This window comes from Equus caballus, chromosome 13 (genome assembly GCF_041296265.1).
Source record: "Equus caballus isolate H_3958 breed thoroughbred chromosome 13, TB-T2T, whole genome shotgun sequence".
Classification (NCBI taxonomy): domain Eukaryota; kingdom Metazoa; phylum Chordata; class Mammalia; order Perissodactyla; family Equidae; genus Equus; species Equus caballus.
In genome coordinates, this window is record NC_091696.1 from 1215719 (window position 1) to 1229534 (window position 13816).

The 13816-nt window shown below is 54.5% G+C and overlaps 1 protein-coding gene across 6 annotated transcripts; it reads right to left on the minus strand.

The window, feature by feature from the left end:
• Positions 1-12: 12 nt before the first annotated feature.
• Positions 13-6177, minus strand: PSMG3 (proteasome assembly chaperone 3). 6 transcript variants are annotated; one of them, XM_070230655.1, is made up of 3 exons: positions 5892-6177; positions 1127-1364; positions 13-545 (listed from the first exon to the last, which is right to left on the minus strand). In XM_070230655.1, exons 2-3 carry the CDS (start codon positions 1340-1342, stop codon positions 393-395), a joined length of 369 nt encoding a protein of 122 aa, XP_070086756.1. In that variant the 5' UTR covers positions 1343-1364; positions 5892-6177; the 3' UTR covers positions 13-392. The 6 variants fall into 6 exon arrangements, with proteins under 6 accessions (XP_070086756.1, XP_070086755.1, XP_070086754.1 ...); XM_070230654.1 differs by lacking the exon at positions 5892-6177 and adding an exon at positions 1950-2739; XM_070230653.1 differs by lacking the exon at positions 5892-6177 and adding an exon at positions 1896-1967.
• Between the last annotated feature and the right edge of the window lie 7639 nt (positions 6178-13816).

Genomic DNA, 13816 nt, shown 5'->3' on the forward strand with positions numbered 1-13816 from the left:
TAAGAAGAAGGATGAAGTATATCAGAGATGCATTTATTTTTAATAAAAAAAAAAATTTCCTCCAACAATTGACACAGCACATCGAGGGCATGATTCATGCCCGGTGACTCATTCTTTCAATTCTCAAATAGATGCAACTATTTGGACCCTGGTGAGAACCATTCACAACTCCCCCAGACACAGTCCACGTCTGCCCTCCATCCATCGATGATCTTGGTGACCAAACAAAGTAAGAGCTGCCCGAGACGTGCAGTTACTCTGGCTTTAAGGGCTAAAGGCAGAGAAAGTTCCTCCTTGCGACAAGCTGAATGAAGAGTCTTCAAATCATCGAGGAGGTGTCTGAGTTTCCACTCGGCCCTGCTGGGCAGCAGGTGCGGCTGCTCACGCCGGGGTCACCACACCTGGCACGTCTGGATCACCTCCTTCAAGGCCTTCAGCCCCTCCATGCTCCTGTCCTTCATGGCCATGGCCAGGAGGACTGCTCTGTTTCCAGCTTCTTGGGACACAAACGTCACCAGGTTCTTTGCAAAGACGTGGATGAGAGGCTGGGGAGGGAAGGGAAGGAAACCACTTTAATTGCAAGAAATGTGTTTCTCCCTTAATGCCTTTGTTAAATATCCCCTAGGAAGCCACGCTGGCTTCCTCACCACCGTCAAATCCCCCCATAAGCTCGATTCCGAGGTCACTGAGACTCTCGGCACAGCCCATCATAAACACACTGCTGAAGAGGCATCATTACATTCATTTCCTCAGTGCCTTCCGACTTCGTCTCTCATCTGGAAGGACTAATGAAAGACAAGTCTGCAGAGGGGAATCTGTCAAAACCTCACAGGCGATCTTTTCAGAACGGAGCAGGGACAGCCGCTCATTACCGTACATATCACGGCAGGGTCAAACCCAGAGGGAGCCTCACATGACAAAATCAATACCTCTGCTTGCCTGCCAGATAAGATGCTGATGGGCTGGGAAAAGCATCCCCACAGGCAGGCGGATGCCCTTGGACCCACAAAGGCCTCGGAAAAAGCTGTCAGCCCCGGGGTGGGACCCTGCCTACAAGACACTGCGCCCCTATTGACAAATTATAGTCACGAAAGCGACCGTGGGGATCCCTTCCCACCCGCTTTACCTCGTCCTGCCCCAGGAGGACTTTAGTGGTGAGCATGGGCTTGCTGAAGTCACTGGCCACATTGCTGGGCTCCAGGGAGACCAGGGTACCCATCTTCCCGAACTGGGTCACCACCACCAGGATGTGACTGCTGAAGGCTGTGCAGACCACCTGGGTGGGGACCCCACACACCACCTCGGTCTTCTGTTTCGATATCACCAACGGTTTGCCTTCCATGGCTGGGCCTCTTCAAAGGCACCTTCAGTTTATGGGAAAAAGAAAGCAAAGGACCAAGTCAATCACACGAGGTCAGATCCGCCGTGGGGCTTCAAATCAAGAGCCCCCGGGTTTTATTATATTACAACAGAAACACATGGAGGCCGGTTCAGAGCGAGTGTCCACCCGCTCATCAGGCTTCACCCGGGGCCTTCCGGATTCGCGGACTGGGACACACGTGCGCACACAGGCGGGCTGTGCGAACACACTTGTCTCTGCACGCAGGCGGGAGGAAGTCGGTACCCGCGCCGGCCCGGCGGTCCGCGTTCCTGGACGACCCCACCGAGTCCCGCGGCGCCCATGGGGCCCGGGCCCGGGAGTCGGCCGTCCCGCCGGGGGAGTCAGGGGTCGCAAGTGCACCGCCCGGGCCTGAGCAGGGGCCCCGCCCCCGCCGCCCCCGGAGGCTTCTCTCCGTGTTTAGGGGAAACCACTGGGCCCGCGGGAGCCGCAGCGGCACTCAGGGGGCGGCAGACAGGGGGCGGCGGGGGCACTAGGGGCCCCCTGGGCCGCCCACCTTCCGCGGGCCCTCCCCGGCCCCGCGCCAGCCCGCCATGCTGCCCGCGCTCACCGCGCCGCGCCAGGAAGTGACGCACATGGGCGACGCGGGGCCGCCCACTCGCGCCGCCGCGCCGCCGGAAGTGCCCCCCTGCGGGGCTTCCGGTTCTCAGGCCGGCGCCTCCAGGTCCCGGAGCTCTAGGGTTCCGAGCTTGCGGGAAGCTCCCGGCGGGGCGCTGTGGGACCCCGCCTTCAGCAGAAGGGCCTCTGCCCTCTGCAGGAGGCGGTCGTCGGGCCCTCCTGATAGGGACCGTGCGGTCCAGGGAAGCTCGGAGGTGGGCTCCGGCCCTGGACTCGGGCTCCAGGCCCCTCCCAGCAGGGAGCTGTCGAGGGGACCGGCGCGCGGGGTCGGAGCCCGACGCGGACCTCGGTCAGGGCCCAGCGCAGTGCGGCCCGCGGGCCTGAGGCCGAGGAGCGGGGGGGCGAGCGGGAGATGACCCGGAGGGGACCCCGGGGCCGGGGGATGACCTAGAGGGGACCCGGGGGGTGGGAGGATGACCCGGAGGGGGTTTGGGGGGTGGGAGGATGACCCGGAGGGGACCTGGGGGGTGGGAGGATGACCCTGAGGGGACCTGGGGGGTGGGAGGATGACCCAGAGGGGACCTCGGGGCCTGAGGATGACCCGGAGGGGACCTGGGGGATGGGAGGATGACCCGGAGGGGACCTGGGGGCCAGGGGATGACCCTGAGGGAACCCCGGAGTCGGGGATGACTTAGAGGGGACCCAGGGGGCGGGAGGATGGCCCGGAGGGGACCCCGGGGCCGGGGTATGACCCGGAGGGGACCTCGGGGCCAGGGGATTCCGGCTCTACCAGCCGGGTGCGTGGGGGGGGTGTGTGGGGGGAGGGGACTTGCCGAAGGCAGGCGGGTGCCCCATCCCCCAGGGATGGTGGAGGGTGAGGATCGCCAGGGGAAACAGAGCGATCAGTGCAGAGAAGGGGATTCTGGCTAAAACTGGAAAATGCAGAGACAGCCCAGGAGTCCAGAAGTCAGGGCCCAGCCGGAGGAGCTTGGGAGCCTGGGCAGAGTTCCAGGAGAGGACCTTTGCAGAGCCCTCTGCCGCGAAGGAGTGCGCAGCCCATCTGGGATATCCTCCTGTGTCCAGGGAAGTAATAGGAATGGCTCACGTGTGTGTGGCACTTCGTCTGTGCTGGACATTGTTCTCGTGCTTTATTTACAGTAACTCTTTGAACTTAAAAACCCCGTTGATTAGAAACATCTCCGTTCATACAGACGGGATGTTCAGGTTCGGAGAACTTGCCCAGGGTCAGAAAGCTGAGAGGGCTGGGTCAGGCCTGCAAACCCCCTTAATTGCTGGTCTGGTGACATGGTGCCCAGGTAAAGGGCAAGAGGAGGAACTGGTGCTGCCCCCGCAACAGGATTTCTGGTTCCTCTCCAGGGACCCTAAGAGCTCCCCGCTGCTTATCCGCCTTTTCTCCCAGCTGAGGGCTTTATTAGCAGGGTGGGGGAGTCTTGTGCTGATACTGCCGTAATTTGAGCCTGGAGACCGTTCCTGGGGGGATAAACACCCCTTCCACACCCCACCCCCGGAAGCCTTTCTGTCCAGTTTGCTGACAGCCCTGTCCAGGCGGTTTCCCAGAGCCTGGTCTGTCCACGCTGCTTCACCCCTCAGCATCCCTAATGCCTGTAACTCCTTCCCCACGGTTTAATGACTCCCTGTACAATCCAGGTCAGGTCAAATGAGGCACGCTCCTTCCAAGATGATTTCTGGTGACCTGAAATAAAAGGCGTGTATACAAAACATCAAGATAGACACAGCAATCAAGAGGAAACTCGTTTTTGAGCTTTCTGGTGGCCAGTACCAGAGGGAAAGATTGTGGGTTTCACTGTTCCAATCCTCAGGAAGCAAAGGCCTCTCCGTTTCTCAGGAGAGTCTAACTTTTGGTTGGTTCTAAATTTGAACACACATCCACCCACACACCCCCCAAAAGCAAATGGACAATGTACTGCTTTGCCCTGTGAAACCTAAACAAAGTTGGTTCACTTTTATGCACCTGCTCATGCATTCTCTCTGTGGGCAAATAGACACGAGAAGTCTGACCACCCCCCCGCCCCAGCCCTCCAAAAAACCTCTGAAATAAACTTGGCACCTTTGTAAAAGAGATGTTGAAGAACAAAGTGGATGATGTTTTGATGACACTTAAGCAAATATGTAAACACTTGTCATTTGGCTATTTTTGGGTCTAGATCTCTGAGTGGGGGGGAAACGGGAGGTGGGAGGTTTGCCCCAGGCTGGGTGGTGGCAGTCCATGGAGGGGGCTTCCCGGTGACCTAAGTGGTTAGAACTTGCACGCTTAGAATGATGGAGGAGGAACCCGGTGCCTGCTGTTGACTGTTCTCCTTTGTGAGGCTGTCGTTGGACCAGAGAGAAAGATCCCTTTAGTGGATTCACTTAAAATGGGAACGAAATAGTAATAGTGTCAAGAGTGGGCACAAGAGTGAGAATTTATCATGAAAAGCGGGGAAAAAAGAGGGGGGTGAATACCTTGAATTTGTCTTAGAGTCAAGGAATTTTAGGTTGCGAATGCAATTATGCATTAATTTGTAGAACCAAGAAGGAATTAATCAAGTGTTGATCTGGCAGGATCATAATTTTTCCGGCAAATTGCATGATAGCTTAATAGATCACCCTGTGCGTGGTGTGTGATTTTCCCAGCTCCGTTATAAAGAGGTTTGGCTTTGCTAAAAGGGATGAGGGCGCCATCAATTTTCCCAAGAGCCTCTCTGAATCCTTTGATATTCAAATCACTTCCTGTTGAAGTGCGGTGTCCCGCCACCAGGCCCTCCCACCCTTGCCGGTGGCTTTGGGCTTTATCTGAATATCCCTCAGTATTGCTCTCAGGGGCATTCTGAAATCTTGCATCTCTCCTAAGATTTACGATCAGGCTTTCCACTTGATCTGCATGTACTCCCACAGCTTTGCAACATGATTTCCAGGCGTTTCAACGTCCAGTGTGTGTGAGAGATTCCACCAGAGGGATGTTTGAGTGGAGCCCAATTGTGTAAGTGGTCAGTTCATTAGTGAAACTCTGTTAGGACGATTTCTGTTTCCCTCTGCAGCCTCATGAGCGCAGGCACTCGGGGAACCCAACGTCACCCCTCAGGACCTCCTGGGTGTGATGGTCTCGGGGTGGGTAAGTCTTCGGGCTTCAGAATCAACCTCTTTGGCCGCTTGGTGCTTTGTGGCCACCTGCCCTGTCAGCCTCAGTTTCCCAGCTTAAAATCCATTAGGATTCTTTGAAGCGTAGGTGACAGACACCCATGTGACCCCATCTTACGCCCCCAAAGGGGAACAAATGAGCTCATACAACTGAAAAGACCCAGAGACCCAGTTTCTCTCTCCGTCTCTTCACTCTGCAGTTGTGCTGGCTTCATGCTCAGATGGGCTGTCCTGTGTTCTGGTACAATCGCCAGCCTCTGCTCCCCAGTAGCTTTTCTTTCCCAGTGTTCCCAGTAAACGTTCCAGGATTGAATCTCCTTAGACCAACCTGAGTCTCATGCCCACCCCTGAAGCAAACACTAAAAAAATAAGTGAACGTAGGGGCCAGCCTGGTGGTGCAGTGGTTAAATGCGGACGTGCCGCTTCAGCGGCCCAGGGTTCGCTGGTTCGGATTCCGGGTGCGGACATGGCACCAATTGGCAAGCCATGCTGTGGCAGGCGTCCCACATATAAAGTGGAGGAAGATGGGCATGGATGTTAGCTCAGGGCCAGTCTTCCTCAGCAAAAAGAGGAGGATTGGCAGTAGTTAGCTCAGGGCTAATCTTCCTCAAAAAAAAAAAAAAAAAAAAAAGTCAATGTTGAAGCCACTTCCCGTGCATTTGGGAGCTAAAAACTACTTCTAAGTAATGGATGCGGAAGGAGACATCATAAGTAGAAATTACAGAATAGTTGGAACTCCCCACTCTCCCTCCCCCAGGCCCTGGGAACTACCCACCTGCTTTCTGTTTCTGCGGGTTTGCCTGTTTTGGACACTTCCTTTAAATGGACCCCTGCACCATGTGGCGTTTGTGTCTGCCCCCTGTCATTCGGCAGCCGGTTCCGGAGGTTCACCCACACTGTGGCCCGTCTCAGTGTTTTATTCTTTTTGGAGAAAGTAATTCTTGCTGAGTAACTGGGAGGGCTCGATGATGTCACATCTGACAAAGGGCCTTGTTTAGGGCCTGACACACGGAGGTTGTTTAGTAAAGCTTCCTTCCCATCGTGAGTCACTGGAATCCACTGGCGATACCGCATTCCCGGGCCCTCACATGACCAAGGGCTCCACGCCCTCTGCACTCCAGGCTTTTCAAGGGGCAGGAAGACGAGGAGTGGAGTGCTAACCCATCTGCCTGGTCCCCTAAGTCACCTCGATGGGACCAGGAAAGCAGGCACCAATGGCTGGTAAGGCTATGAGATGCACAGACCCCTCTCTGGAGAAAGGCTGTGACGGTGTAGACGCTGGACCGCGCCAGCCGTATCAGGGCATACATTTAGAAACAGGCACAGAAGCTGCAGAGGCGGCAAGGCCAGCACAGCGACCTTGGCCTTCTAACCGCTGTCTGTGGCTCTTTCTCTGCTCGGCGACCCTGCAGCTAAGGACAGAGAGAGACTCCATGCTCTCTCGATCCGGTTTTACCCCCAGCCTCACCGCTGCCTTTCCTTCGCCCCAGCTCGGTGTGACTGAATCTGCTGGCCTGGCTGCGAGCCTGTGAAGTCGCTTGTGGGTTACCGTGTCCCCGCACACAATGGTGGCATCAAGTGGATTCCAATTCTTAGTCCAACCCCCAGAGCCCCTGTGCACAGCAGAGTGGAACCCTGCCCGGTCCTTCGGCACCATCCTCTCATCTTCCGGCGCTGCGTCAGACGATGCTCTACTGCTATGCACAGGGCTTTCATGGCCAATTTTTTCAGAAGTGGGTGGCCACGTCCTTCTTCCTAGTCTGTCTGACTCTGGAAGCTCTGCTGAAACCTGTCCACCACGGGTGACCCTTCTGGTATTTGAAACAATGGTGGCACAGCTTTCAGCATCACAGCCACACGCAGCTGCCACAGTATGACAGCGGACAGACGAGAGTGTGGTTCCCTGACCGGGACACGAACCCGGGCCACATCGGTGAGATTGCCGGATCTTAACCACCAGACCACCAGGGCTGGCTCTTGAAGAAATAGCTGCACAGAAATATAAACAATTCTAATTAGGGTGCTCCACAAGACAGAAATTACCTTCGGCAGCACCCGGTTATCTAGGAAAAGAAAATGAACAATTAATTTTTTCCAAACTAGGATTACCCAAGTTGAGGGAGGGGGCAGGATATAAGAAACATATTTGCCGCTGGAAAAAAGCGGCAGAGAAGAAAAAGATTAAAGGCAGCTAATTGAAAATTACATATATTTTATTACAAAAACAAAACCCTGGGTCTGTGTGAAATTCAAATTTTCCCCAAGGGAAATTAATGAATACCATTAAAGCTGAGTCCAGTTCATGAGGATCCAGGGGGAGTTTCATCCGGAAAGGGAATAAATCCTCTTCTAGGGAGAGTGAAGGACCATTTCCGAGCTGCCTGCAGCACAGGGTCAGAAGTCAACGCATCGTTTTCCTACCCAGGCCAGTGGTGTTCCCTGGTGGGTGTAGTCTCGCCTTGGCAAGGGCCAGCAAGGGCTGGATGGCCCAGGGATGGCCTAAGCTTTGGGCTTTCATGTCAATGGGAGTTTTGTTTTGTTTTGTTTTTTTTTGGAGGAAGACTGGCCCTGAGCTCACATCCATGCCCATCTTGCTCTACTTTATATGTGGGACGCCTGCCACAGCATGGCTTGCCAAGAGGTGCCATGTCCTCACCCGGGATCCAAACCAGCGAACCCCAGGCTGCTGAAGCAGAACGTGCGCACTTAACCACTGCGCCACCAGGCCGGCCTTCCCCCCCACATTTTTTTTTTTTTTTAAGATTTGCACATGAGTACTAACATCTGTTGCCAATCTTCTTTTTTTTCTCTCTTTTCTTCTTCTTCTCCCCAAAGCCCCCCAGTACATAGTTGTAGGTGCCTCTGGTTGTGGCATGTGGGATGCCACCTCAGCATGGCCTGATGACTGGTGCCATGTCGGCCCCCAGGATCCGAACCAGCGAAATCCTGGGCCACTGCAGCGGAGTGCACGACCTTAACCGCTCGGCCACGGGCCCGGCCCCATGTTTCGTTCCTTAATAAATGAAACCTTAATCCACGTGCAATTTCTGAAAGGCTTCCTTTCAGTATTTTAAGAAGTTATCCCCCCGGCAAAGAGGCCGCCTCGATGCCCCACGTTGAGCCGAACGGCAAAGCCAGCCAGTCCTCAGGGAGGCTCGCGATGGCTTGCACTGTTTTCTCTCACAAGGAGACGACAGAAAGCCACGTGCTGCCTGTCACGGTGCCTCGGCCACCATCTGTTGAATTGGATCGAGTTCACATTGGTGCGCCAAGCAGTGGGTCAGGGCGGTGGGCTGGGGGTTGGGCGGGGAGGTCCTGGGGCTCTGGTATTAACTTGCTGATGACCTAAGACAATTCCTTGCCGTCTCTGAGCCTCCATTTCCTCATCTGTAAAATGGGCACATCGGCCAGGTGGCCTCCAGGTGCCTCTGATCCGCTCTTCCGAGCCCCTGTTCTGGGACGGGGATGGGGCCACAGCGGAAGACATGGCTGGTGTTCCTGCCTCAGACGAGTTGGAGATGGACCTGAGGCTGACTTTGTCCAGGCAGAGGGGGAGTCGAGGGGGCTGGGGGGGGCGGTGTAGCAGACGGCCTGACCTGTCTGAAGGCCTGTTCTGGGTCTGTGGGCTGGGCCAGAGGCCATGAGCAGATTCTAAGAAAGCAGACTGGGCCCAACACGGGGACTTTCTGACCTCCGGAACTTTCCAGCAATGCCAGGGCCTCCCATGGGTGGGGGTGAGCGCCCTCCCCCCTGGAGGCATCGAGACTAGCCGACATCCAGGGTAAGGACTTGTAAGAGGAGGTCGGACTCAGAGTTTTGAAGGTTTTTCCAAATCCGAATGTCTATAGCTCTGTAAGTCAATTTACCAGCAGAACTGACAGGCACGATGAGATTCTAAATCTCACTAGAATGTTCAAAACAAAACACAGAACTAAACTAAACAGGAGCCGGCAACGCCAAGTGCTGACAAGAATGTGGCAGAAGTGGGACACTCGGGTGTGGCTGGCGGGCATGCACAGTGTCCCGGCGCTCTGGGAAGCAGCTAGCGGCTTCTCAGAAAGATGAACGCCCACCTGCCACACGCCCCAGCCATCCCCTTCTGAAGTATTACCCAGGAGAAATGAAAATTTATGCTCACAAAAAACCCGAACGTGAATGTTTAGAGCTTTCTTTACCGCGGTCCCCGGACTGGATACAAGCCACGTGTCTTCAACAGGGGAATGGCTAAGCACACCTGGCACGTCCCCGAGATGGAACAGGACTCGGCGATTAAAAGGAAGAGGCTGCTGAGGCCTGAAACGGCGCGATGGCCGTCACCACCAGAGGGCTGAGTGAGAGTCCTGGGCTGCGTCCTGTGCAAGTGCATTCGTGTGGCGCCTGGAAAAGGCAAGATTATAGGAACAGACGACGGATCGGTGGTCACAGAGTTGGAGGCGAGGGCAGAGGTGACCGCAGACAGGCGCCACACGCAAAGCTTTCGGGACGATGGAACTTCTGCATCTTCATTGTTGTGGTTACACGACCGTGCGCGTTTGTCTACACTTGTAGGACTCTGCTTCCTCCGTGACCTTTGGGGTGTGTAAGTTAAAAAAGAGTGAATAAATAATTCACGCAAACGACAAGAACTGATGGAACTGATAGAAAAACGCCACCTCCACCCAAAATGGGCTCTCGCTTTGAATTAAGGCCCGTCCCACCCGTCAGGAGGCTACTATATATGCACATAAAAAACCCCGGAAAACAGGAAGCGTTGGTGAGGGTGTGGAGAAATTGGAACCCACATGCGTTGTTGTGTATGGTGCAGCCACTGTGGGAAACAGTACGGCAGTTTGTCAAAAATTTAAACCTAGAATTGCTCTGTGACCCGACAATTATCCTCCTGGGTGCACGTCCGAAAGAGGTGAGAGTCTTGAAGAGACACCTGGACACCCACGATCACAGCAGCATTATTCACAACGGCCAAAAGGTGGAAGCAACCCAAGTGTCCATCGACAGGTGAGTGAATGGATAAACAAGATGTGGCCCATCCAGACAATGGAATATTATTCAGCCTTAAAAAGCAAGGAGGTTCTGACACCTGCTCCAACATGGACGAAGCCGGAGGACATTGTGCTGAGTGAAACAAACCAGTCACAAAAGGACGAATCCTGTAGGATCTCACTTCTATGAGGCCCCTGGAGTCATCACGTTCCTAGAGACAGAAAGTAGATGGTGGCGCCAGGGGCTGGGGGAGGCGGATGGGGAGTGAGTTTAATGGGGACAGAGTTTCAGTTCGGGAAGATGAGAAAGTTCGGGAGATGATGGTGGTGATGGTTGCACGACAATGTGAATGTGCTCGGTGCCCCTGAACGGTACACATAAAAATGGTTAAGATTGTAAATTTTGTTACGTGTTATGTTACCACAGCTAAAGGTAAAAAAAAAAAAAAAAAAAAAAAAAAAGGAAACGTAAAAACGAAAATAGCTGATTGAAGAGGCTCCCATCCACCAAAGGTGGGACAATTTGAGAATCAAAATAAGTAATGACGGTAACAGACAGAAAAAGAAATTAAGGGCTGCCTCTTCTCCAAAACCCAGCTGCACGGCCATCTCCTTCACACGGCCACAGATTCTCGGCCTTCTGCCTGGGCCCAGGAGCCCTGCACACTCAGGGCTCCTCAACGGCCTCGAAGAAAATGCATACGTGCCCCCCCCCTTTTCTGTGGGGGCCTTGGGAAAAGGGTGAGCAAGGACAAGACACTTCTCCGAGGAAATGGAAAGACCACACACGAGAAGCGCCCCTGTTCATTCTCTTCCCAGGCTTTTGTTGAGCACGGACCATGTGGCAGGCCCTGCGTTGGTGCTGAGGGCCCCCAGGTCCCTGTCCTGTAGCCCATGGGGGAGGTAGACAGGGGACAGGGAATTACAGGTGTGGTGAGCAACCTGGGGGAGCAGCGTGGGGCTGGGGCGCCGCCAAACCCTCGGCAGGAAGCTGTGTCTTAGTCACGTCGCAAGTGACGTCTGCCGGGGAGCCAGGCAGCGGGGTGATAGAAAAGGTGGGCAAGGACCGGTGCTAAGGAGATTCCGGATTCACCTTTTTGCACCTGAGCCCAGGTGGACTGAGAATTCTTTAGTCTCTTCTTTCTTTAAAATTTGTTCTTGTCGTTAAAATAGTTAATATGTTCATGCCCTACAATGCCCCAGAACACCAAGGGGTATACGACGTGAAGTCAGCCTCTGTCCACAGCAGATGCTGCCGGGGTCCTGCTCAGATATTGTCACCCTCACACGTCAGTGCACACAAGTTTGGTTTCCACTGCCTGTGCCTACATTGTTTTGCTGGGGGGGCTTTCTCTGAAAGTACTGAAGTCACTCACTCATCCATCCATCCATTCATTCAGACTTTCATTCTTCTATCCAGGTATCTATCCATGTATCCATCCATCCATCTATCTATCCATGTATCTATCCATGTATCCACCCATCCATCCATCCATCCATCCATCCATCTATCTATCTATCCATGTATCCATCCACCCATCCATCCACCCATCCACCCATCCATCCGTCTATCCATGTATCCATCCACCCATCCATCCAACCATCCACCCATCCATCCATCCATCCATCCATCCATCTATCCATCCATGTATCCATCCATCCATCCATCCATCTAGCTATCTATCCATGTATCCACCCATCCATCCATCTATCTATCCAGTATCCATCCACCCCTCCATCCCTTCATCCCTCTATCCATTCAGGAGTGACACATTTGCTTGGTCATTCACTCAACGAGCATTTTCTACTTGGAGCTGGTTTGAGGGGCCCTCCAGATACCTACCACCTCACTGCTGACATGACAGATGATGAGCAAATAGCTGAAGGTCAAGGCAGAGTCAGATAAAACCAGAAATAATCCACCCCCAATAAAGGAAGCAGGCAATACTTTCAAAGGGGGTGGAAAGGAAGGAGAAAATCCTCCACTAGGAAAATAGCTGTGAAAAAGGATGAGATGGACACATAAGTAAGGAGGCCCTAGAAACACAGGATCTACTGCCCGGTGAAAAGGCCGGTTGTGACACTGTCACAGAGGCCATTTTGGGGTGGTGGTGGGTATAGAACTGGGGGGACTTGATGTTTCCGTTTTTACACATTGATGTTCTATTTGTATTTTTTATAGTTAGCATCCTTTATTTTTATCACTAGAAAAGCAATAAAAAGGGAAAAGAAAGAAACGTATTTATGGCCATTGTAGCCAGAGTATCTTGAGCCCCGCAGCCCCCGAGGGGAATCGGGCAGGGAGATTTGAGGAGGGTCTTCACAGGGAAATGGCGGGCAGGAGGGCTGCAGGCTGAGCGGCAGGTGGTCCCCAGCCTGAGGGAGAGCTGGGGAGGGGGGGAATGTGTCACCAGCGGACACCTCTGGGGGGCAGCAGAGGCCACAGAATGCTCTCAGCTGCCGAGCAGGGGCTGGGCCCAGTGTGGGCGGAGGAACGAGGTGTCCTGTTGTCCTCCTTTCCTCAGGCCCTTTCCACGCCCACTGCGTCCTTGGGCAGGGCCGGCCCTCGGTGCATCTTCCCTGGAGGCCCCGAGCCGGTTCTCTCTTGCTCTGGCTCTCTGCGTCTCTCTCCCCTTCTCCCTCTGCATCTTTCTCTGTCTGCCTCTGTCTCCCCTGCCACGCCCCCCACCGTCTCTGTCTCTCTCTGTCTCTGTCTCTCTGCCCCTCCCACACCCTGTCTCGCCCTGAGTGTCCCCCTCTCTCATCCAGTCATCTGTTGACAAAGCTCTGTGTCCTTCAAAGGCGTCGAGGTCTGTAATTCATGTCACAGTCACCTGCTGAGCCCGTCTCGAGGGCCAGACCCTGTGCTGTGCATGCAGGGGTAGCAAGAAGATGCAGGCCCAGTGCAATCCTCTGAGGGGCCTGTTGGGTACACACGACACGCGTAGGACGATTATAAATCAGACCAGAGCATGAGCGTTCAAAATCAGGACCAGGGAACACGAGCTGGACTAGACAGTCAAGGCTGCCAGGAAAACACAAAGTGGGTCCCCGCACCGTCACTATTATTGGACCTCAGGTTTAGCTTTGATCTTCCTGGTAGCCACAGAGAAAAGGGAAAGAAGATCAGGTACCCAGGTACCTCCCTCACTCTCTGCGGTCAGAAGACCCAAGCTTTCCACACTCACCGGGGGGATGCTGGTTCCCGTCTGGAGGGACGCTGAGGGGTCAGGGCGTCCTCTCTGGCAGGTGGGGCCGCAGGCTGTCACTGCTTCTCGCCGGGGATGTCGCCCCAACGTTTTGCTCAGATGAGACTGTGAGATTGTGGGGGACGTGGCGAGCAAGGACCTGCCTCACCCAGGGCTGAGCACTGAGCAGCTCCGAGGGCCTGAGTCACTCTCTGAAGAAATAGCGGGGCCCTGGGCCAGGCTGGGGTGTCATTTTAGGACCTAAAAAGCATGGACGCACAATTTACGTACAGTAAACTGCACACCGTGTGCAGTCCTGTGAATCTGGACCCACAGCTATGGTCGTATAACCACAAGCAGAACCAGGACACAGAACAGTGCCGCCACCCCCCGGAGCCCCCCCATCCCCTCTTTGTCGTCAGCCCCTCCTCGGCCCGGCCCCCATGACCCCAATCTGTTCTCTGTCCCTGTAGTCTTGCCTTTTCCAGAAAGTTATCTGAAGGGAACGCCGTGGTGTGCGGGCTTTTGAGGAG

What these genes read in the sequence shown, in the direction of transcription:
- PSMG3 (XM_070230655.1), bottom strand. Translation starts at nt 1,342, where the DNA reads ATGGAAGGCAAACCGTTGGTGATATCGAAACAGAAGACCGAGGTGGTG. An exon ending in TCCTCCTGGGGCAGGACGAG is followed by an intron (nt 546 to 1,126) that starts GTAAAGCGGGTG and finishes TTCCCTCCCCAG; the next exon opens with CCTCTCATCCACGTCTTTGC.